Consider the following 24,348-nt stretch of genomic DNA (forward strand, 5'->3'; position numbering starts at 1 on the left):
CGTTAATAGATGGTTTCGGTTGGAGCAGCATTTTCACAGTATGTTGACAATAATAACAATTTCAGTTTCCTTTTAAACATGTACATGTGCCTTTCTGTTGATGTAGTGTGATATTGATGCTATGTAAACAAACAAAACAAAAAACATGAAAGAATTGAGCAAAATATGATGTATGATATGTACATTTATGAATATAAAATTTTGCAAGAATCAGTGCATTATTTATTAACATGTATTGGGGATTTTTGAGTTTCTGAAGAAAAAAAATAAAGTAGTACATTTTCCCAAGGAAGGGAAAAATCTTTGAAGGCGGTGCCAAATTCTCAACAAGGAGCACATCTATTGGCTGCTGTAAACCTGAGTAAAAACACTATAGAACTAGAGAAAAATACATCTTAGGCTTCCAGTTTGATTTTTTTTTCATGTATTTATTTTGCTTATTTGCTTATAAGCAACAGTAGCAGGTAGATAGGGGATGGATCACCTAAAGTAATCCTCCAAACTGGGGACTGATATTTAATAAAGCTGTCCTTTCTAATTTAATTCTTCAAGGAAATAAGATGTATAGAACCATAGATAAAATGTCTCAAAAGAGCCTGAAGAGTGTGAACTCCAGAACCAAATATCAACTCACTACACCACTGTTTTTTAAAAATAAAATCTTCAAGGCATCATTAAAAGCAACGTGTAACGTTTGAATGCTTAAATGCAAAAGGCAGTGTACAAAGCAGCCCAGTAAGATTTGAATAGAAGTATCCTAAAAAAATTGAACATGAATAAAACCTGTGTGCCTGAGCATTTAGTAGAGAACGTTGTCTACAGATGTCATTTTCATCGTTATCAAAACATCCAAGATATTTAAGTTTATGACAGACATCAAGCCCAGTTTTGAAAGTAGGAAAATTCACATCAGCCTTAGTACGGAGGACGAGCAGAGCAGTTTTATTAGCATTCCATAAAAAAATCATTTTTAAAACCATAACAGGAAGTCATTTGAAAGCTGCTGGGGCTGAAAACCACTAAATCCTCTGGATACATCACATTATTTTATGGTGCAAATCTAAGAAAACTGTTAACATATGCATTATAGTTAATTTAAACTATAACTGATCTTTAGCTTTGCAGAAACCATCTGTTATTTTATTGGTATTTTTAAGAGTTTAAATATTGAAACCGTAATAATTCCCCCCTTTTTTCCACATTTCACTCCACTGTTTGAATATTAAAACAATGAATGTGAACATTTTTCATTCATTTTACCTTTTTTGTTTCCAAGTTAGCAACATACTAGGCAAGAATCGAAACATTTTACTCAAAAACAAGTTCCACTTTGACTTTTACAATATTTGATTAAAAGAAAATTAAAATAACGGAAAACTGACAAATTATTGTTTTAAAAATCATTTAGAAAGAAATAAACCAACAATGTTTTATAGAAACACAGGACACACTTGGCGTTTTCTTCTTTTTTATTTGAAAAGGGCTGCAGGCTCCCTTTAATAGGATCATCATAACATCACTTTCAACATATCACAAACTGAAAACACTGGATTATTAAGAAAAAAAATAAATTACAGAGGAATGTAACAAAAACTGTCAAAAAAGTGCAGTAATCATGAACGCACTATAGGAGACGTGTCTGTGACACCATCTACTGCTTTGGGTTTACCGAGTCATTCCAACCCAGCTGTAAAACAAAGTTAAACAGTACAAAGAATAATATATCAGACTGTCGGACTGCAAGACAAAAAGAAAGAAAGAAAAAGATCATGTTTGTTCCATATTCTGCGTGGACCATGTCTACTGTTGGAAAGGTGGTGGCATAGGGTAGGGAACCATCGGCGGCGGGGGTGGTGGCTGTTGGGTCTGTGGCGGCGGGGGAGGCTGAGAGTTGAACGGGAATGGCGCATGGCTCATGCCATTCTGAGCAGGTCTCTGCATGCCGCCGAACTGGGGAGGGGCCTGGAAGCTTTGGTTCCCAAAGCCCCCCTGGTTTGGGGCTCCAAAGCTGCCCTGTCCATTGCTGTTGTAATTGTTGCCATAGCTACCACTGGAGTTACCACTGTTTCCTACGTAGTTGCCACTATTTTGAGCCTTACTGCCACCGAAGGCGGTTTTGGGCCCACCACCAAACCCTCTATCAGTGTCCCTGTAACCACTCCCACCAAAGTTACCCCTGCCACCTCCATACCTATCCCGACGGTCATCCTTGTAGCCACCTCTTCCCCCCCGTCCACGGCCTGCATAAAAGAGAGGGGACAAAAAAAAGTTAGAAGGGAGTTGGTTATAACTGTTATGATGCAAAAGCGTTTTTTTCTGGTTGTTCTCTTAGTACATTGGTTCAGCTATAGGTTGGTGTCACAAGTCGTACATCAAGGTCTGCTTCCTCAGATAGTCTTCCTCATCTGTTAAGTTTGTCGGAATTCTGGTGCAAACGAAACCAGTGAACTCTGGTTCACCATTAAAAAAAAAAAAACTTCAGCTCTATTAAAAGTGTTTAACTATGGCATGAATGCAGATTCAAAAGCAGAAATGTGCCAAATAAATCTTATCACCAATAACATAAATGTTACTTTCACATATGACACATTTGGTTTGATGACATTCCAACTGTTGACTGTATATGAGAACTGGACTGGGTCAGCGTGACATCCCCCTTAGAAAACGTGTCTCTTCTGGTTCCAACCAAATAAAGTCAATACAGATACATTTTTGGAGCCACAAATAGTAAAAGCGATTGGTTCAAGTTGGCCTGAGCCAAGGTTTCTATGGCAACCATTTAGCCAATCAGGAGTTGGCTTGTTGGAAGGACGGCGTACCACTTGAACGTGGGCTACTCAAAAATTTTCAACATTTTACGGCACGCTTTTATTATGGCGTCTGATTGTTCAGTTAGTAACTTATATAACTTGGACCACATTAAATATAAAAAAGAGGATTTTCAAGAACATTAAAAAAGGTCTCGGTCTCTTGGGTTCTTGTAGACCAGGCGCATTTCCTGTTTGGAACGCCGTGCGGAGGGGTGACTCGGTCCAGTCCTCATATCCAAAGTTATGGATCCAAACCGATCCATAACTTAAATGTTTAAACAGTAAAATAATATTTCCTTTTTTAATACAGTATATAAGGCAACTCAATGATTTATAGTTTGATTCAAGCAATGAATGTTTCACAAATGAACAATGAATAATTGTATCATTAGATCTCTTCGTTTTTTTTACAGAAATATGCAAAAGCTGAACCAAAAAGACGATGCAGTCCAAACAAGAACCCCTACAGAGATGACCTCACTCCAAGATGATTGCAATGCACCAGTGCTTCTGGATTTTCAAAATGTCTACAATGTTATATATAACACTGTCCAATGTAAATATGTAGGTGGACCTCTTAGTGTTGGTCTTAAATTGTGCAGCAGCAAGTCAAGCAAAGATGTGTTGAATTTTAAATGTGCTTTCTTTCAGAGATGCTTTACAATTTTCCCTTTGGAGCAAAGGTTTATAGAAACTTTTTCGATGGATTTAAACTGTATTCCTACTGTTGGGATGGGTCTGGCGGGCACACATCTTACCTCCTCTGTCCTCTGCCATTTGGATCAGCTTGGGATTAATGGCCTGGTTGGCCTCACGGAGCACAGAGATCAGGTCCCCGGCTTGTTTCATGTTGTTGGGGGTAAAAAAGGTGTAGGCCGTGCCCGTTTTTTGACTTCGGGCTGTGCGTCCAATGCGGTGGATATAATCCTCGGAGGAGTTAGGGTAGTCATAATTGATGACAAATTTCACATCCTCCACATCTGTGAAAGTGTTGCAGTGTGGCAAAACAAAACATGGAGGCCACACAGGAGTTTGCACACCACAACAGCCAGATCAAAGGGAAAAGTTAGCAACTGAGAGCTGGGGGGTAAAAAGGGGGTTAATGTGCTGCGGAAAGAAAACATTAAAGACACAGTAAGACTGTACATTTATATACTCCATGGGAATACTACTGTGGGAAGAGAGAAACGATGCACACTCCACTTGCTTACCATAATGACAAACATCCAAACCTATTCTCCCTTTTGTTACCAAGGGAGAAAAAGATGGGTTTACGTCTTACCATAAAGGAGTATGCATTCACTAGTCCTTTCCCAATGCAGCGAAATCCCCCACAAATTGTCAAGTGACATCCAGGAGCTTCTGCGCAGTTCGGCCACGATATGCACTGGGGCCTCCTCGTGCCAATATAGGACCAGTGAGTGGAGTATTTTTGTGATTCCAGGTTTTTCCCAGTACACACTCAAAAGAAGCTCGATATTTAAGGCCGCACTGCACGTCTTGCCAAGACAAAATAGACCAAGTACTAATTTGAAGCGGGACCCTTTCGAGAAAAAAAAACAAAACCGAAACAAGTCCCGTTATTAAACCCTGTGGGACGCCGAAGCAAGCAGAACAGAATGCCACCCACATCCCTTCATCAGTTTCATCGAGGCAAGATCTTCCAAGAAGCCAGTGTTCACTTGAGAAAATGTCTCTAGGCAGGTCTCGACATGACTTTAAAACGCAGGCGAGGGAGGAACTTTGGATTGAGCTGTCTCTTTACGTTTTTCTTCGCACTACACGTTCCCCACTATCCTTTAAACACATGTGCCAGGTCTCATCAATTTTCTGAGAAAAAAATGTCTCAACCTGCTCTCTCCATTTCAGGAATCCAACCTTTTGACATGAAAGGAACTGGAGCTTTGACAAACCGACACCCGTGCCACGAAACACGGGCTCCCAATGGCAACGCTTTGGTTTCGGCCCGCTGCCCTACATCGCTCTAACACAACAGCACGCACGGCCAAACTCACAGCGCCAAGCGTCCCCCGTTTTTAAAAAGTTTGAGTTGGATTCAGCTGGATGGCAGTTGTCGGGTGAAATCCGTGGACAGAGAACAGGTGTGCATTTCAACAGCATATCAGAGACAAAGGCTTAGCCACACAGCCTTTTGAAGATCACTGGCACACAAGCGCTTTCACCTCTCTAGGCCCACTGGGTGGCAAGCCAGTGGAGCACTTCCAATATGTCCTCCTTCTCCCTCTCGAGGCCTGGGACTGTCATGCCTAGTGCCTGCCACAAAGACTCCACCTTAAGGTGAGGAGAAACTCAGAAAATGCATAGAGAAGTTAAAGAAAGCAAAACACTTTCTTTAAAATAAGTGTGACACTGATAAACAGGAGCTACTGACGAGTGGCATACTGACCTAAACCACGAGACGCCACATCGGTGGCGATGAGAATAGGAGCTTTGCCATATCGGAATTCTGGGGGGGAAAGTTAAAAACGTAATTAACCAATGAGCAAAAAGGCTCATCACAACGATTCATGGTGAATTCCTGCACTTGTTACCATTAAGGACCCAGTCCCTCTCCTGTTGGCTCTTGTCTCCATGGATTCCCATTGCAGGCCACCTATGACAAACACAGACACTGGTTTTAGCTCTGTGATGGGAGCGAATGCTGTGTTCAATGCTGGATTTCTTTACTCCTTATCAGGTGAACACATTAAGGTTTAAACAAAAGGGCTGTAATGACAATCCACAAATATTTGGGATCTGTTACCAAAATTCTGAGAGCTGATTTTTGTGACATCCAAGATCGCTGATTTGCAATCTTTATAAATATAGTAGAGTAAAAAATAGACTTTAGGTGATTTAATTAAGGCTCTAGAACTGCTGCATAAAGTTGGATTTTAGGTATATAAACTAAACAAAATGAATGTGCTACCGTCACAGCGAGTAAATAACCCTTCAAAATAAAGTGTCAGTGAAAAAGGTTCAGAGAAACAATTTTGTTTTAAATATAGCTGACAATCTGAATAAAAAATATAATGGATGTGCAATTATAATATCGTGAAAATCTTGTGATCCATTATGTGACGTCGTGTGCAGAAGACGCACCGGACTACATCTGTAAAATTTTCAACTTAAGTTGTGGAAGATTTTGTTATAATTTCATTAAAGACGTAAAAAAAACCCGTCAGGCATTGCAGGACTCTAACAGGACCGAAGCCTCTGTACTTATCCCCTCTGACCATTCACGAGCAAGAAGAATTTATATTTAGAACTTCTGACACCCTTATTTTGGTATTTATAAAATTATAACATTAAAGGGGCCCTTACCCATCTCGTCTCATCCTCCTGGTGAGCTCATCGCAACGTCTTTTGGTCTCCACAAAAATAATGGTCTTGTTCTCTTTTTCACTCATTATTTCCTCCAGCAAGCGGATAAGTCTAAAAGAGCAGAAACCAGACTTAAAAAGATGCTTTAAATATAAAACGTAAATCCTAAAGAAGCAAAGTTATCATCAGCCGTCATCATAAAGACGACCTGCTTGGTTAGCTACCATGACGACTCACTTGTCCTCTTTCTCCATGTCGTTGCAAACATCAACGATCTGCAGGATGTTGTGGTTAGCACTGAGCTGCAGCGCTCCGATGTTGATCTGAACGTAGTCCTTCAGGAAGTCCTCAGCCAGCTGACGAACCTCCTTGGGCCAGGTGGCGCTCCACATCAGCGTCTGACGATCCGGCTGACAAAAAAAAGTATATATGCAGGTTCTACTTAAAAAAAACTGGTTGAATTTCATCTTGAGTTCTTATTAAAGTGGTGAAAAAACAGCAGGAAAATACATTTCAGCACATTATTAAAAGTCAGACATTACAACCTACCCGAATCTGGTCCACTATCTTGCGGATCTGAGGTTCGAATCCCATATCCAGCATCCGGTCGGCTTCGTCCAGCACCAGGTAGGTGCAACGGCGCAAATTAGTTTTGTTACACTCCAGGAAGTCAATGAGGCGGCCCGGAGTAGCGATGCAAATTTCAACACCTTCAAAAAGTGTAAACAGTAAATCATGAAATACTTCCAAGTGAAACCAGGGCTCCAGACTGCGAGCAATTGCTCGCATTTTGCGACCACAATTTGAGAGTGTGCGACTGAATTTTACATCCAGTCGCACATGCGCGACCAGTAAATTTGCCTCCCCCACCCTCCGTATTTTTTATACATTAAACGTGGAAGGGGCACGTCAATGATCAATGACATAATCAATGAGACGCGAGCGCACACGCACGCAGGCAGACACACACACTCGCGCACATACTCATGAAACGCGAGCACACACTCGCGAAGCTGACCAACCAATCACAGTGGGGTATATGACTCTTGGGGGCGTGACAATGACAGGGTTTGAAAGCAGGACACCTGACAGCCCCCTCCCCGGACCACATGAAGGAGTTCCTTACTTTCCTTTAGAACGTATCTTTTCGCTTGTAATTTTCTAAATACATGCAGTCCGTGCTGAACTTTTCTCTGGGCCGCACAGACCCGGAGGAAGGTTTAGGTTTTGGTTACGGTTACGGCGGCGCATCAAACGGGTTACGGCAGCACACCGCCCCCGTCCCGCGGGAGTCGGGTCAGCTGAGGAGAATAAATGTCCCACACCTACATGCGTGACAGCTAACGGGGCTTGAACTTTAAACACGCTCGAGCAAAAACAACATTAGTTTTAGACACACTGAAAATACGTGTGGATAATGCAGCGATAGACGTGTTTGAGATGAACCAGCACCTCGCCTGGATCGTTGGGGACACCAGGCGGGGGGGCTGTGAGATGAAAGCAAATCTGCAGCAAGACTGAAGGAGAACAGGAAATTGGAGTTGTCCTTAACATTCAATTTAGTTTTAATATTCCTCTCCCCCTTAGTGTGATCTGTGTTATTATATATTTTATGATTATTTTAATGTTTTGTGATGTATGTAGCCTTTTTTTAATGAATTGGTATTTTAAATTATTTTAATCACTCAACTACAAAAACCATCAGGACACATGTCCCATAATGCATTGTTTTGTAGTCTGTAGGGCAGCTTTCAGTCAGTTCAGTTTCCAGCTGTGTCCGGGTAGGTTTGATCCTTGCTCCCACCCCTTTCTCGTGATATTTTTGTGATGATTGACAGGTGATGTTGGAGCAAAAACAAAAATATATGTCTCACACCAGGTGATCTGCGCAGCGTTGAGTTCACCTGGGTGATCTCAAACACGCTTATTGTGCATCTTGGCTGCACCTATTTGGTGTCACAAAGATAAATTTCCATCAGTTTTTTTAACTATTTGTACTGTCATGACAGCGATGGTGCTGTCAGTTTACCTTGTTGTTGCATTTTCAAAAGTGAAGAATAAAATGTGACACTGAATGAGAAACAGCACATTGTAATTTCTGCATCTATTATTAAAGTATTTATTAGTAATACAGTGGAAATGAGTAGATTTGGTTAGAATGTTGATTTACGGTATGCGCCCCTAAATTTTCTGGTTGTGCCCCTAAAATTTTCAGTTAGGGGCCACTGTGCTCCTAGTGAAAAAAGTTAGTCTGGAGCCCTGGAAACATATTTGTAAGAACAGAAAAAGCACAGCCAAGCATACCCCTCTCAAGGTCCCTGATTTGCGGTCCCTTGGGGGCCCCGCCGTAGATGCAGGTGCTCTTGAGGCGAGACGCCCTGCCGTACTCGGCGGCCACTTGTTGCACCTGCTGAGCCAACTCGCGAGTTGGTGCCAGAACCAAACACTGAAAGAGAACAATTTGGGATTTTTACATAAATGATTTAGCAAATAATTATTATAAAATATTATTAATTAACTACTAATAATTATACTAATTCAGGTCATGCAAAAAAAAAAGAAATCTATTAAAAAAAGTTTTTGGGGGATTTTTCCCCCCTATAAAGATAAAAACTCAGATGAACAGGAAAAGTACCCGTCATTAAAGTATTAATTAAGTAATTAAAAAGGAAACCATTTCAAAGGAATAAAAACTTACAATAGGTCCATCTCCGTGCTCCAAGAAAGGCTGATGCTGAATATGCACTATGGCAGGCAGCAGGTACTAGAACAAAAGAGCAAGATAGACGAGAAATCTGATGTTAATTTGGGCGAGGCTTTTCCAAAATCTCATAATTATAGTTAGCGCCGGAATGAAGATTACAAATGGGGGAGGACACCTACTGCGAGGGTTTTCCCTGACCCGGTCTGAGCGATGCCGACCATGTCTTTCCCGCTGAGAGCGACTGGCCACCCCTGAGACTGGATGGGAGTCGGATCGGTGAAATTCTGCTTCACAATCATGTCCATGACGTAGCCTGAAGAAGGAAGCCACAACGTTTTACCGATGAGGGTCTATTATTTTAAGAAAACTAGAAATTGATGAAAGCAGAACTAGTGCCATTCATTTGGGAGCAAAAATATTTGTCTTGGACTCACTTGGAAATGAAGCTTCGTTGAATTTTATCATTGGTTTGGGGCAATCCCTGCCTTTGACCGTCACTTCTTTGCTTCTTCTGTATTGTTCAATCTCTTGCTGAAACGTGAGAAAAACACAAGAAGTTTCTTTAAGGAAATGGGTTTTGCGTTAACAGAATTATTAACAAAGTAAATTCTAAATCTTACAGGTGATCTGTGCGTGACATCTGGGTGTTCTTGGTAGAAATTCTTCTGAAACTTTGGAAGCTCGTCAAGGTTCCAGTGCTTCTTTCTCAGCCTCTCACCGGGGTTACCGAACTTCCCAGAAGGTCCACCTCTGTTGCCGCCGCCTCCACCTCCGCCGCCACCTCCAAAACGAGGGGGTCCACCATACCTAATATACATATAAAAAAAAAGACATGTCCCATCAAATGTCACACACCTTATCTGACATCATTATAAACATACTTTTTTGTTGTTTTATGTTTTATTTTACAATTTTTGGCAGTGCAGAGTTAGGCAACGTGTCAAAAATGCCTGAGATTGAAATACTGTATTTTCCGGACTATAAGTCGCACCGGAGTATAAGTCGCACCAGCCCAAAAATGCATTATAAAGTAGAAAAAAACACAGATAAGTCGCACTGGAATATAAGTCGCATTTTAAGTTTCACAACCTTATATGACACAATCATAGCAGACTGTTTATCTAATAATTTCACAGTAATTTTTTCTCAAACGTATTTATTTATTCTTTTCATGAAGCATTATTGGCTAACTAATACTCTGTTTTCATCCTGTATTTGTAGAAACAGTTGTCATTTTTATTGCATTTCTGCATCTATGAAATCATTGGAAAATAGAATATTATGTTGTTAGCCTTCAAGATCTTACTGTATAAAAAAGTTTGCTGATTCTCTGAGTCACTCAACATCCTCTTAACACTTAACATACCTCATACATCAAATTGACCCAGAAACATCATCTCTGTTCCTCACAAATGAACATAACAGGAGGGTTAACAATGTTTTTATTTCAATTTATTTCTAATATAAGTCGCAGCGGAGTATAAGTCGCACCCCTTGCCAAACTATGAAAAAAAGTGCGACTTATAGTCCGGAAAATACGGTACTTCTAGTGTTTCTGGTCTTTCTGGTTAATGACGGATAGCTGCAAGTTAATCTAACCATAACCTGTAAAGTCAAGCTAACTGCTTATAATCTGCTGTATGGATAAACATTGTATTTTGGTGATATTTCTCCTGTTAACTGCTTTATTATTAGTTGTTTTTTGCACCATGGCGCCAAATTAATTTCTCTGTTCTTTCTACAAATTGATCTATTTTCAAAACTTATCAAATGTCAGCTAGACTTTTTGTTTTGCTTGAAAACAAAACTAGATTTATCTAGACAAATATTATGCCGATAATGATGATGATCAAATTCCATTTAGAATATTTTATTGGCGAAATTGTACTCTTCCACAAAAAATGATAATAAATAAAATAAATCAATCTTTCATAGTTACTGGTTGTTTGCATGCCTGTTTAACCATTATTATCTTAATAGATGACTTAAAAATCTACAAATAAGGCATTTATCTACTGTTAGCATCGCACACTTGCGTAACCGTAATGTGGCGAAGTTTAGGTAACTATTTATTTTTTATAATATTTTTTTTTCAAGTTCGAATTTTGTTGTTAAAGTTACCTTTGCAAACCACTATCAGAAAGACAAATACAAAAAAAATTAAAACTAAACACACAAACAGCAGCAGCGGAGACACACAAACGTAATTATGTGGGTCACAACAGAACAACACGGAAGAAAACAACCAAATGTGTGAAGCGGCTTTTAGTGCAGATATGATGATGCGATGCAGCGGTTATGGAGTTTAATAATCTACAGATTAAAGACTGCGGTTTAGAATGAACAGTTGTAACAGATTTAAAGGAGACACGCTGCGTCATGAGGCCCGAATAAAAAAGTAGGCCACGAGTCAACTGCTGCCATTTTTTCTAGGTCTGCGCGCAAACAAAAACAACCAATTCATCGATTGTAATGTTTCAGCAATGATCAAGTTTACCCATAACTATTTTTTAAAACAAAGAATGTGAAATCAACTCGGTGTTTTCTTCTGGTAGGGGTTCTATTTATTTAATTAATTTTAGATACGCCATTGATTGTCGTCGTCTGAAGCTGAGCAACGGCGGAGGAAAACAGATTAACGGCTTACCCTCGGTCTCTGCCGCGGTCTCTGTCTGCAAACCCAGGCATTTTTAGTCCAACTATCGTCGAAAAAGGATGTCTTTGAACGGCTAACACGGCTCAGTGAAAATGCACAGCTTGAGATGGTCGCCGGGTCCGTGAAAGAAAATGCCGGTTGGAGCCCGTTCTGAAAGGCGGAAGTGAGGTCGTGCTGGGCGAATAACCCTTGTATCAATGCGCCGCACGCCGCCGCACTGCTTTTGGTACTATTTTGCAGAATAACGCAAATGCACGAAGACGTTCATTTATTTGTACAAAAACAACAATACTGACATATTTCTTTTGACAGATAAGGCAACACAATTTAATTTGGTTTATAAACAAAATATTTAAGGGAGATGCAAAAAGTTTGACAGTATTCATAATGATAACAAAGATAAATACAATGAATACAAAAATAGGTTTAGTAAAAGAAAGGATTAATTAAAATAATAATAAAAATGAAGTGTCCAAAGAGGAATGTTTTTAAGTTTGGCCCAAAGCAGGGAAACACTTCATCAGGCTACTGGTTCATTCAGAGCTGAAACAAAAAGGCCCAAATTGTTATGCATTCATGTACACACTGAATGATCATCTGTTATATAACTTGCTGGATTCTACAAAGGAACTATGAAACTTAATTGAGTGTACACATTTTTGTGTAAAATCAAACTTTTTCCTTTCCATTTCTATTCATAATATTTGTTTAAATCTTGATATCTAAATCAGGAATTTCCAATGTTGCAGTTCCTCTATATACCACAAGAGGCTGGTTGCAGAAGTGAGTAAATCTCCACAAAAAACCTAGGACCTTAAAGTCCCACTGGGATCTTCTTAAGATTAGAAATTTACCTCTGAGTTGTGGGCGGGACTGTTGGAACAGAGTAAGTCCGCTCCCCCTTCCTCTCCCTCTTTCTGAGAGCTCTCTGTTTGAGCGGAGCAAGGTTTTTTGGCAACAGCATTTTTTCATTTGCGCCTTATTCACAACAATTTTTATAAAGATATAATTAGAAATTTAATTTTGAGCCTGATTTTCTTTATGAACAGTATTTCATTTTCATCAGAGTGGGTCTATAACTCACTTAAATTCTGACTTATACAGTTGTTTATGTTTAGGGCATATGACAAGGTGTGTGAAGGGTGGGTCAAAAGTAGAGGCATCATTTTTGCAGTGCAGTTTAGTAGGGGACTGTGGAGATTGTCCAGTGTGTTTGCCTAAATGCTCTAAACCAGCCATAATTTTTCCATGAAGAAATTACTATTATGGTATTAGAGCTCAAATTTGTAGTAATCTCTTGAACAATTTTCCTTAACACACTTTATGGGCTTCATCCAAGATTGACCTGTGCCAGTGTTCGTTTTCAAAATTCAAAAAAGCGATTTATTTGGTTCACCCACTAGTAGCTAGGATAGGCTCCAGCAACCATGTGACCCTAGGGATCAAGCAGCTTTAGAAGATGGATGGAAATCCTGACCTAAGCAGATGCATAGATCCTCCTAGTCTGGTCTTCAGTTCAGTGATTTTTTCAAGTTACAAATTAAACTAACATGATTCATTACTCTGCATTTTTATGATTTTTGTTAACAATAAACTCAGGGCTGATCACATTCTATACAAACCAGCAGACATGTCAAATTTTCTCATTATTTTCCTCATATTTTTTCTACAGCAATTTTATACGTTTCTGTCATTTCTTAAAAGCAGATGACCACACACTTTAACGTTTCAATTTAAATAGATAGTATTCCTTGAGAACTATTTAGAAACTAAATAAAAGATCAAAGGAAAGAAATATTTTCCCACGTAAACATTCTAAAAACTGTTCTCAAAAGATAAAAGAATGAAAAAAATAGAACAAACGCGCAAAATAAATTATTTTGGACACAGTAAAATTTATTTTTAAAGTGACATTTCTGAAACAGTATATACAACTATAAGGTCAAAAAAGTGAATTAAATTACAGATTGTATATTTTGGAAGAAAAAAAAACCTTGAAAGTACAAATCCTAAACTTGAAAGACATGTTAAAAGTGTGAAAATAATAGAATTTATAATAATTGTAAATAAAAATAATAATTCGAATAAAAACTGAAGTCACTGCAAGAAGATTTGACCTGATTTACAACATTTGGTGTTAATTATATGAAGTGCAAAGTGCCAAAACTACAAGAGACAGAAACACCAATAATTGAATTCCAACAAATATTTGTGTCACACAATCGTCCAAATCATTTATCTTCGGTGATTTCCTGTTACTAATCCAGATGTTCAGGTTTTCTAACTAAATGGAAGAAAACAGGAACATATGAAAACAAATAAAAACAGCAACAATCAAGATTACCATAGTACATGAAGGTACAAATAGTTTGCAGGAACAATCAACGTTTTCATGGAAATAATAATACAGGAACATTGTGGCATTGCACATTTAGTGTTTTCTTTTTTCTTTTTTTAAGCAAAAGAATAAAAAAGAGTAAAAGTGGATTCTTTATCTTTTTGAATGTGATGATACATCGCTATACCTGCAAAAAAGAAGACATTTCAACGTCATTAGATATTTACATTTATCCTTAAAATTGTTAAAGTTTCAAACAGAAAGAACATTAACAATACTTGAAACAACCAAAACACCTGATTTAAATTTAATTTTCTTACAGTCTTTAATTTCTTTTTCATTTTTTTTACAGCTGAGTGAAAAACTGTATAAACTAAATATGAAATCGTTCTCATGTCATAAACCCCCAAGTCTAGTGAGCTAAACTGGCTTCATTTACTTTTCTAACCAGCCTGTAACAGGAAATCAACATACTGCCCCATGGAGAATAGAAATAGGCAACAGTCAACAACAGTCACTTTCGACTTCTGAACCACTTCAGAAAATGGACAAAAAGGGTTCGGACTACAAGTATACACAGGTGTGAACACATGTAAACCTGCGCCCACACTAACCCTGATTTCCTCTACGTTCCTACAATAAAGGAAACTGTTTTTCTCTCTTCTGTCCAGAGAAAAGCTTTTTGTGGGGTGAGATCCATAAAGGAGAACTTATTGCACTTTACTTCCTACTTTTACTTCCAGGTATGTTATGTTTGATATATTTTTTTTTTGGATAATCTATTTTTGCTATGAATCTCTTCATCTTTTTTGTGTTTTTTGTGTCTCAAATCGGTCAAAACACAAACATGTTAAATATTTAGGGATCAACTAAGGCTATGAACATTTGGAGCTCTCAGTGGGAGACGTTTGAATTTTAAAACTGCTCACCTTAGATTGTTTTCTCAGTCTCTTGCACGCCATTATGTGAGTCACTTTGCTTCATTACTTGATGTCCAAATTTCTGTGAGGTTTGACAGTAAACGGTTCACCCTTTCCAAATTGTTTCGGTCTACATGTTCTGCAAAACAGACACAGGTTTGCACACATAACACGATGAGATATCTTAGTTAACAAAATATGGATATTGTTTGCCACAATTTGACAATAAGGTACCTTGGACAGTCAGGATGATTATCCAAATGGTCAGAATAAGACACATTACAGCCAAAAATACTTGGACAGGACTCCTTCTACTATTTTCACCCCCAAATGACACTGAAAAAAGGATTGTTTGATATAATTCAAAAGAATGTGAACATTATAAGATATAATCCACTTAGACACCAAGCAGAAGTATTTCTTTGAACTCCTACCAGATGGGGGAGAGTCTGGGTGTCTTGGTGGGGTTGGTGGAGTCGCCTCCACCCAGGGGCGATCGTGCACCCTCAGGCTTTCTGTGCTCATATAGATGTCCACGATGCTTTCCTTGTAGTCCAGATCAAACTGAACCTTCTTCTTGACGTCAGACTGAGCTTCCAGTTCTTCCGACATTCTGTGTTTCATATAAACTAACAAAACAAATACTGCGAGTACGTAGGTGAGTGTTTTTGAAGAAGGACGTAAAGCATGGAAAGAGGAAGAGCGTGTGAACAGGAAATCAAAGGGACATTTTCAGTCATGCACTTTAAAAAAGTTAATAAATTAAAACTCTACCTGAAAGTTATTTCATAAATCATTGCAAAAAACAGAAGTTTAAGTATTTTCTTCATCTGGTGAGCACTTGTACAGTTTTCTGTACAGTTTAACCCTTTAATAACCAATCTGTGGTGATGATTAGTGAATTATTGTGATCTGATGACAATCAACACACATGTGGTTTATCTATATCACTATTTACTAAAATTATTTGACAGTTTTTCTGATGATAATCAATAGGCTATCAATTTTCTGTCCTTGATCATAAACATCAAAATGATGTATTCTGTTGATAATCAATTAAATAAAGTGTGATCCACATTATTGTTTACTGAAACGAGAATATTTTCTGAGTTTATATATATATTTAAAAGAAAAAACTAAATGGGGATAAGATTATATAAAATCTTATGTGACATGTCATTAAGAATAACTACACTGTCAAGAAGATTGCATCATTTTCAATCATTTAAGTCAAATTTTTTATTTAATTTCTCATAAACATTAACAATCCAATCAAATCGATCAAAAAAAGCCCACACTTCTCACTAAAATTTAAGTCATCGCAAATACACAAATAAGTTTATCCCACTTTGAATGTCATATAGATCGTTTTAAATAAAACTAAACCTAAAACAATGCATAAAGAAGATGATTGTGTTTACTTTAAAAAAAAAAATCAAGAAATTTCACATTGGTCAGACTACTTCACACTTGAACTAAGACAATTTAATATAATAATAAAAAAAAAGTTAAACCACAATCTCTGTTTATGTAAAACGTGTTAAATATTCAGTCTCTTTTTTGCTATTATTAGAAGCTATTTTTGTGGTTCCTCAAGAACTAAATAACAAACAAAAAATTTTTCCTATGAGTTAGACTGAAGGTAACGACTTGATCACAAACATTTTACCACCAAATTAAAAAAGAAAAAGAATGGATAAATGCATTTGAGACCCAGCTGTCCTTTAAGCAGCTGCTCCATGTCTGTGAACACGAGAGAAAAAGACTGGTCTAGTTCATTAAATCCTTCAAAACTCTTTGTTCTTAAAATTAAAGTGAATTTTTCTTTTGGGGATTTTAGTTAATACAATAAAATATATTTTTATTGTTTTATTGGAGACCTCATTTATTCCTGCAATCAGCTGCCATCTTTGTGTTAGTTGTCGTCACATTAACTCTATTTTATTACAAAATGACAAACAGTTAATCTCTGCTTTCACTTTAAACAGGACTTAGAACATGTTGACTAATTATAAACATCATTTTTACCAAGTTTATGTGTTTTCTAAAACAATTAAGGACATAAAATAGTAGCTAAAGTCGCTCAGCAGCGCTCAGCTTTCGGAGGTTTGGGTGACTTTTGAAGGCTCCATTAGGAAACTACAGGTGGATTCAGAGCTGGACATGAGCTGAAACTCAAGAGACTCTTGTCCGCTGTCGGTTTGTTCATCCGGAGTTTTTGGTGTTGCTCCAAAACAGATTATTTCGTCTTTTAAATCGAGGAAGAAAACACAAGTTCCGCCATTCCGCCTGCACGCGCGTGCGAGCCGCCTCTGCTTGAGTCTCCACGGTTCTCATGGTGTGTTTAAGTTCAGCGTCAGCGCTCAGACTTCTTCAATCTGAGTCAGGATCGTTAATTTGCGACAAACCAGACAGTAAAACAAACATGGCAGAAGTAGCTCCAGCTCCCGCCGCCGCTCCGGCCAAAGCCCCCAAGAAGAAGACTTCCAAGCCGAAGAAGGCCGGTCCCAGCCTCAGCGAGCTGATCGTCAAATCAGTGGCCGCTTCCAAGGAGCGCAGCGGCGTGTCTGCCGCCGCCCTGAAGAAGGCTCTGGCGGCCGGGGGCTACGATGTGGACAAAAACAAAGCCCGCGTCAACACCGCCATCAAGAGCCTGCTGACCAAGGGGACTCTGGTCCACACCAAGGGCACCGGCGCTGCCGGCTCCTTCAAGGTGAGCAAGACGACCGAAAGCACGAAGCCTGCAGCTAAGAAAGCCGCTCCTAAAGCCAAGAAGCCCGCCGCCAAGAAACCCGCAGCGGCCAAGAAGCCCAAGGCAGCAGCCAAGAAGCCCGCAGCTGCTAAGAAGTCTCCCAAGAAGGTCAAGAAGCCCGCAGCAGCGCCCAAGAAAGCAGCCATGACCCCCAAGAAGGCCACCAAGAGCCCCAAAAAGAGCCCCAAGAAGGTGGTGAAGAAAGCCCCCGCAGCCAAGAAAGCTCCCGCTAAGAAGGCAGCCAAGCCCAAAGTCAAGAAGACAGCAGCCAAGAAGAAGTGAAGAAACATCCTCAGAATTCTGTAGAACCAAAGGCTCTTCTAAGAGCCAACACTTCTCCTGTCAGCGGCTCATTCCTCTGATTTTAGAAACCACTGAACACAAAAACCAACATTATATCAGTTATTAATAAGTAACGAGATTAGGATCAATGTCCTCCCCTAAACCATCCTGTATTTACAGGACCCAGACAGGCAGCTGGATTTCTGGCTCATTTGCCTTTTTGGTCTATATTTTAACTGACATATGTAGAGGTTACGCCAGGTAATAGAGTTGATGGAGCTACAAAAAACAACCAAAGGCAAACAAACTTACAATGAAACTTCCTTCAATTTCAGAGAATTAGGTTTTAATAATTCTTTTTTCCTGGCTGTTAGTTTATCTTTTATTTAAGGATTCACACTGGTCTTTAATAATGTAAAGATAATTCATATTGGGGTCCACTTTTAAAAGGAAATACATTGTGAGAATGTTGGGTAAAGATACCAATTAATACTTGACACACTTTTTTTGTTTTTCAAAATATCGAAGATTCAAAGAAACAGAAAAAGGGAAAAAAGTTACATTGGTTTTATTACCTTATTTCATCATGGACTTTTGACTTTTTAAGATTCGCTTTAAAACAAAAGTAGATGTCAAAAAATATAATTAAGTTCTTACTTCCTAGAAATTCGCCAGCCAAAACTTTTGAAGGGAGGAAAGCTTAAAGGCTTTGTTTTGTTTTTGTTGAACTTTAAGACATTATTGTACAACAGAGCTCAAAATGACAAATGAATGAGTCCAGTTTGTTCTTTGCGGTTGTTCTCGTGTTAGCCACCTGGAGGCGCAAACGTGCCGAAAACGGGAGCCTGAAAAAAACAACGTCGAAGAAGAAGTCGGACATTTGCCTTCTAACACGTCCTCAATTGAAAGATATACTTCATTGTACATGGGATAGAGAGCCTTTCGGGACCTTGATTTAAACGACTGTACAATGAGTGGAAGAGGAAAGGGCGGGAAAGGACTCGGTAAAGGGGGTGCTAAGCGGCACCGGAAAGTCCTCCGTGATAACATCCAGGGCATCACCAAACCAGCGATCCGCCGTCTGGCTCGTCGTGGCGGAGTAAAGCGTATCTCCGGTCTGATCTACGAGGAGACCCGTGGTGTGTTGAAGGTTTTCCTAGAGAACGTGATCCGTGATGCCGTCACCTACACCGAACACGCCAAGAGGAAGACCGTCACCGCCATGGATGTGGTCTACGCTCTGAAGAGGCAGGGACGCACACTGTACGGCTTCGGCGGTTGAAACTAACATTCCGCTGTTTGCGACTTAAAGGCCCTTTTAAGGGCCATCAATTATTCTGAAGAACAGAATTTTCTTTGCATCAACATTATCAGAAGTATGTAAAGTGGGCAGCGTCGACTAGTATTACAGCTTGATCAGTATTACATTCAGAAGGTAGCAAAAAATGTTGAGCAAATTCCTTTCTAGGAAAATCTGGAGTATTGTAAAAGTTAATTGGGGCAATCAACATATTTTTCAATATATATTAAGTAAAATTAGCAAACCCCGCATATACTATGTTGGACTCAAGTTAAGAAACTGTTTTCCAAATGTTCCAGTTTCTATGACTACAGTCTGTACATCACAATTTTATTAACTTGGAGAATAAAAGGTTTATCATAACAATAAAAAGATTACCCATCGTTCATCAAAAGAGGATTCAGAGTTAAACCTTCAATAAAGAAAGTTGCACAGCAGCTCCTCTAACCTATGTGTCTGAGCGTCATAAGTGAAATAAGCTGAGCATGTCTGTGATGTCTGAAATGTCATTGCTATTTTTCCCCCTTCTTTTTGGGGAATCAGTTCCAGTTTTGAGGTCCAATAAGCCTCCATTTAAGAGGTCAGTCCAATACTACATGGACAAACCATTTAAAAAGATATATATTTTAAAAATCAATATTTTTTTCCCCCCCGTGATTTTATAATCACTGTAAACTCGCGCGATTAACACATTTGATTAAAAACTCCTGTGTTAGTGAAACATGGAGACCTCTGTATCACGCTGTAACAGCATAACAGTTCAGCCAATCATAAATGGGAAACGACACAGTATAATTTACACACAGTTTGTATATAATCAGCCTCTGTTCTCGTCGTGGTCATATTCTCGTTCATAGTCTGAAGTGGAATCATGCCTGAACCCGCCAAGTCTGCGCCCAAGAAGGGCTCCAAGAAAGCCGTGACCAAGACCGCCGGCAAAGGAGGCAAGAAGAAGAGAAAGACCAGGAAGGAGAGCTACGCCATCTACGTGTACAAGGTGCTGAAGCAGGTCCACCCCGACACCGGCATCTCCTCCAAGGCCATGAGCATCATGAACTCGTTCGTCAACGACATCTTCGAGCGCATCGCCTCCGAGGCGTCTCGTCTGGCTCACTACAACAAGCGCTCCACCATCACCTCCAGGGAGATCCAGACCGCCGTGCGCCTCCTGCTGCCCGGGGAGCTGGCCAAGCACGCCGTGTCCGAGGGCACCAAGGCCGTCACCAAGTACACCAGCTCCAAGTAAACGGACCGATGTGATCCACACAAACCAACGGCTCTTTTCAGAGCCACACACCTGATCTGAAGAGTTTGGTATTTCCTTCTGTTAAACTGACTGCTAAATGAATTTAGCCAATATACACAATGACAAATAATAAAAATGTAATTTACACTATCAAGACCTTAAGACATGGTGCAATTAGGTGCTACTGTTGTTTCATGCACATAGATGAGCTTCACATGAACAAATCAAATGAAACTATATCTCTCCATAATAAACTGTAGAACAGGTATAATTCAGTGCTGTGTTGGTTTCCCCATTTCATTGTACACGAACAACTATAGGAGTAATGAGCCTAATAATTGCATACTGAAGTTCTGCGAATTTTTATTTTTTTATGGAACGCTAACATTGCCCGATTGGTCCAAAGGATGCACGTCTTATGGCTGAGGCTCTTTGGTGTCAGTAGCAAAATAATGTGGACCTTTTATACATCTGTTTTGAAAGTATTATCTGTTACGGTCTGGTTTGTCTGTTCAAAGCAAAAACAAGATCGGTATCATGCTCAAAACAGCTAAGAAGATCAAAGGTCCTCACAAATGTCCATCTATGCAGCAAATTTGAGTGTTCTGTGTTGCGTTTAGCTCATAAAATCAACAGTGATCCACCTCATTCTGCTTTTTGACTTTGAACTATTACCTTCCGGATGACTCTTCAGGGCAGCCACAGATATAAAACCAACAGATATAAAAGCTTGTTTGTTCCATCAGACATAGTTGTTTTGTGGGTGTTGTTGTATTGTGTATGTTTATTCTGTTTTTCTCTATGCTGTAGCTGTGGGCTCCTCAGCGCAAGACAAATTTCCCTCACAGGACAATAAAGTTTAATTGATTCATTGATTTCTTTATGGTGTGTGTTACCACAGATGTGTCACAGTATACGATGAACTTCATAAAAATCATTGTTGTTGACATGAAGAGATGTCAACGACTGCAATGACATACAAAAGTCTTAAAGCCTTAAATTTAATTTAGTGATTAAAGTCTCACTCCAACCAAACTGAATTTTTAAAGCATTTCCAGTGGTCTTTTAATTATGATTATGCCATTTTCAGACAATATATAAAGTTATGGGTGGGACTGTCGACAGACGGAAGCCTCTGCTTATGTCCCATCATTTCTTTGTTTACACGTTCTACTGCTAACTTCTAGCTGCTCACATTACAACAAAATACTGGAGCTACAGTTTTGAGCCAGAAGGCAGGTTAGATCTGTTTGTCTGCAAGGGGATGTATCAGAATGGAGCGGAGATAAATGCCACAAGAACATGTTAAAAACAGGATTTTCAATGTAGTTGGTTTTTAACCTGAATGCAAAGCTAGAGATGATCAGATCTGAGAGGAAATATGAACTCCAGTTTATATAGTACATCACTTCTATTTCAATATTAAGATGTTTATGCCCACAAGAGATAATTGATCTTCCATACAAATAATAAAGCTGTAACTTATTATTATTTTAAAGAGTAGAAAAATTAGATTTTAAACCTTTTTAAATTCATTTAGTACCATGAAGATCAGAACATTTCCCTTTCTATCACTGTCACTTAAATCTAGAAATTAATGAACTTAGTTGAAGTGAAGCATTTAACTTTACCAAGCCATAATTTTTTAATTATTTAGTGAGAATGTCCTCACTGAACTTTTATCTTGCTATTCTGAGTAAAAAACACAAAACAAACAACAATCAGCAAATCCTTCCAAACAAGTGAAACTACATTCCTGAGGAGGAAAGACTCTGTGAGGTCTGTGAGCTGCAAGTGGTGGAGGATGAATTTCATTTTTCGGTTTTATTGTCCTTTGTATGAAAAACAGAGACTTTGTATGTATGACGTCATAGAAAAGAAATGTCCTCATTTGTTTTGGTTATCTGAAGACAAAATTTTACGTTGGCTTTTTGAAAATGAAATCTTTTGTTTGGCAAATTTTGTGTCAGAGGCATGGACAATAAGAATGCACACTTTGTATTCTGTTAGACTCTGATTAGGGGGGTTATTGGATTTTTTTTTAGTGATGGGGATGTATCTTTATGTATTGTGTATTTTGTTTTTCAGTGTCATATAAGCCCGTGTGGGCTGGGCACATTAGTGCATGACACTTAAATAAATCAAATCAAATCAAAACTATTAAACCCCAAATGAATACATACAAGCGTTGCTTCTGTAGGAGATTAACCTAAAGATTGGCAGGTTTTAGCGTGGAAGACAGTCGGTTACATCAGGGGGGTATTCCTAGTTACCACGGTAAGCTTGAGGCTAAGGAAATTCATAACCTCAGCTTTCGGTTTAAAAAACGGAGGTATATCAAGTTGCCAGCAACTCATGCTCTGAACATAACCTGGTCTGGAGCAGGTTTAGTTGAAGGTTAGTTTGTTTACAGAGAGGTGAAGCAGCATGACGTGTCCATTTGAAGATGATTTAGTGGATGAAGAAGCTCAGATAATACTTTTTCCACCGTGACAGGGTGATAAGACCACATATGGATGTTGGAAAAATAAACTTTTTACATTGATCCAACTTAATTATTTGCTTCAGTTGAAATTCTGAGGCGGGTAATGGCTTGGGTTTGTTCTATTTCCTCCTTGCTGATGGAGCTGAAAGCTTAAAAGGTGGAATCATGATCTCAGATCCATTGTCAGTAAGGAGGTCTTCAATGAGGAACTTTTGTCCGCCATGACATCGTCTCCTGGCTGCAGCAAAGGAACTTGGCTTCTAAGTCATGGATGTAATCCAAAGCCTCATCCAGAGCACCTGTGAAGATAAAGAAATTAAAAATCAGTCTTGATATATTTATTCTACCTTTCAACACAACACAGTAATCATGTTTTGAAAAGTATGTTAAGTATTTAATTACAAATACATTTCATTTATTTTGGTTAATGACAAAATACCCAAAATTAATTAAATACATGTAATTAAAATAGGTGAGAGCGTGAACAGCTTTTATTATATACATTAATTTTTTCAGGTAGAAATGCATTTATCCAATAACGGTACACATAGTTGACTAACGTTAACCAAACACATTATGAACAACCTTACCTGCAGGTGGGTGTGTCACGTAGTCGTGATCCATCTTTACTGTCTTAGCTTAGCCACCATGTCGCTATCTTCACAGCATAGCTGCATAGACTGACGTTTGAGGTTCTGTCATATACTGACTCCCTTCTCAAAGGAGCAGTAAAGTTTTTCCAAGGGAAAATACTCGGGACGACACCACTCTTCAGGCGACGAACGACGCAGCCGCACCACACATCCGGAGCGAAGTTAGTAAGTGCCGGCAGCAGAGGGTGCTACCTGTGTTTACATTAAAACTATGCCCTTCCTCTCTTCAGATCGCCTATATCCATTTGGGTTTCAGGTTTGGATCCACAGGAAAATAATGATATGAGAGGCCAGGCTGTTTTTGGTTGGAAGACGAACAGCCTGGAACGCAACAGAGACTGCAACTCTTCGACTCTGCCATTCTTCATATGTGCCGCTATGCTAACAGGAAGTTGTTTTACACGTCATTGACGTATTTCCGGTCAAAAAATGCGGAAGTGTGAAAAAGGTCTATTCGGACACCCGTGCTCACTAGTTTTCTCTTTCGGGTGTTTTCAAAAGGCGCTCGGCACGAAAACAAAGTGGCGCATTACCGCCACCACCTGGTCTGGAGGGGAACTACTTCTATTTAACGCGGAGAATGACACCCATTTGTCAAATTAAAAATATAATAAATATGAACATTTTATGAAGACTATTTATGAATCTGCTGTGTTCTGATCATGGAAAATGTGGCTGATTTATAAATAATAAAATTATAAACACATTGGTGGTGATTTTATGTATTTGTTGATAAATAACCCCCCATGTTATTACTCCATGGCAATATTTATTTTTGTGCCGCTGAACGATTTACGGGCTCTTGCGAGGAGGCATTTTTTCCTGTAGTTTTCTCCTCTACCTTACTGAAAATAGCTTTATATATGAATCTGTCCGTG

At 39.0% G+C, this 24,348-nt stretch overlaps 4 protein-coding genes and 1 long non-coding RNA gene across 5 annotated transcripts; 3 read left to right on the forward strand and 2 right to left on the reverse strand.

Annotated features, from left to right (window-relative positions):
* Positions 1 to 1,451: 1,451 nt before the first annotated feature.
* Positions 1,452 to 11,690, reverse strand: LOC101167926 (probable ATP-dependent RNA helicase DDX5). Its single transcript, XM_023954239.1, has 13 exons — positions 11,486 to 11,690; positions 9,459 to 9,645; positions 9,273 to 9,369; positions 9,018 to 9,151; positions 8,833 to 8,898; positions 8,439 to 8,580; positions 6,684 to 6,844; positions 6,372 to 6,544; positions 6,135 to 6,245; positions 5,363 to 5,424; positions 5,218 to 5,277; positions 3,569 to 3,790; positions 1,452 to 2,240 (listed from the first exon to the last, which is right to left on the reverse strand). Exons 1-13 carry the CDS (start codon positions 11,524 to 11,526, stop codon positions 1,801 to 1,803), a joined length of 1,896 nt encoding a protein of 631 aa, XP_023810007.1. The 5' UTR covers positions 11,527 to 11,690; the 3' UTR covers positions 1,452 to 1,800.
* Positions 11,691 to 11,745: 55 nt separating this feature from the next.
* On the reverse strand, positions 11,746 to 15,880 carry LOC105354695. The gene is made up of 4 exons (XR_909262.3): positions 15,187 to 15,880; positions 14,987 to 15,088; positions 14,762 to 14,891; positions 11,746 to 14,019 (listed from the first exon to the last, which is right to left on the reverse strand). It is a non-coding gene; the product is annotated as an uncharacterized LOC105354695 (long non-coding RNA).
* A 1,248-nt stretch (positions 15,881 to 17,128) lies between these two features.
* LOC105353535 (histone H1-like) lies at positions 17,129 to 17,907 on the forward strand. The gene has a single exon (XM_011478969.3). The coding sequence runs from the start codon at positions 17,178 to 17,180 to the stop codon at positions 17,784 to 17,786; it is 609 nt and encodes a 202-aa protein (XP_011477271.3). The 5' UTR covers positions 17,129 to 17,177; the 3' UTR covers positions 17,787 to 17,907.
* A 513-nt stretch (positions 17,908 to 18,420) lies between these two features.
* LOC101168675 (histone H4) lies at positions 18,421 to 19,533 on the forward strand. Its single transcript, XM_004065522.4, has one exon. It carries the CDS (start codon positions 18,757 to 18,759, stop codon positions 19,066 to 19,068), a length of 312 nt encoding a protein of 103 aa, XP_004065570.1. The 5' UTR covers positions 18,421 to 18,756; the 3' UTR covers positions 19,069 to 19,533.
* Positions 19,534 to 19,932: 399 nt separating this feature from the next.
* On the forward strand, positions 19,933 to 20,415 carry LOC101168428 (histone H2B 1/2). The gene has a single exon (XM_011479125.3). It carries the CDS (start codon positions 19,958 to 19,960, stop codon positions 20,330 to 20,332), a length of 375 nt encoding a protein of 124 aa, XP_011477427.1. The 5' UTR covers positions 19,933 to 19,957; the 3' UTR covers positions 20,333 to 20,415.
* Positions 20,416 to 24,348: the final 3,933 nt, after the last annotated feature.

Source organism: Oryzias latipes, chromosome 1, assembly GCF_002234675.1.
Source record: "Oryzias latipes chromosome 1, ASM223467v1".
In the NCBI taxonomy this organism is placed as follows: domain Eukaryota; kingdom Metazoa; phylum Chordata; class Actinopteri; order Beloniformes; family Adrianichthyidae; genus Oryzias; species Oryzias latipes.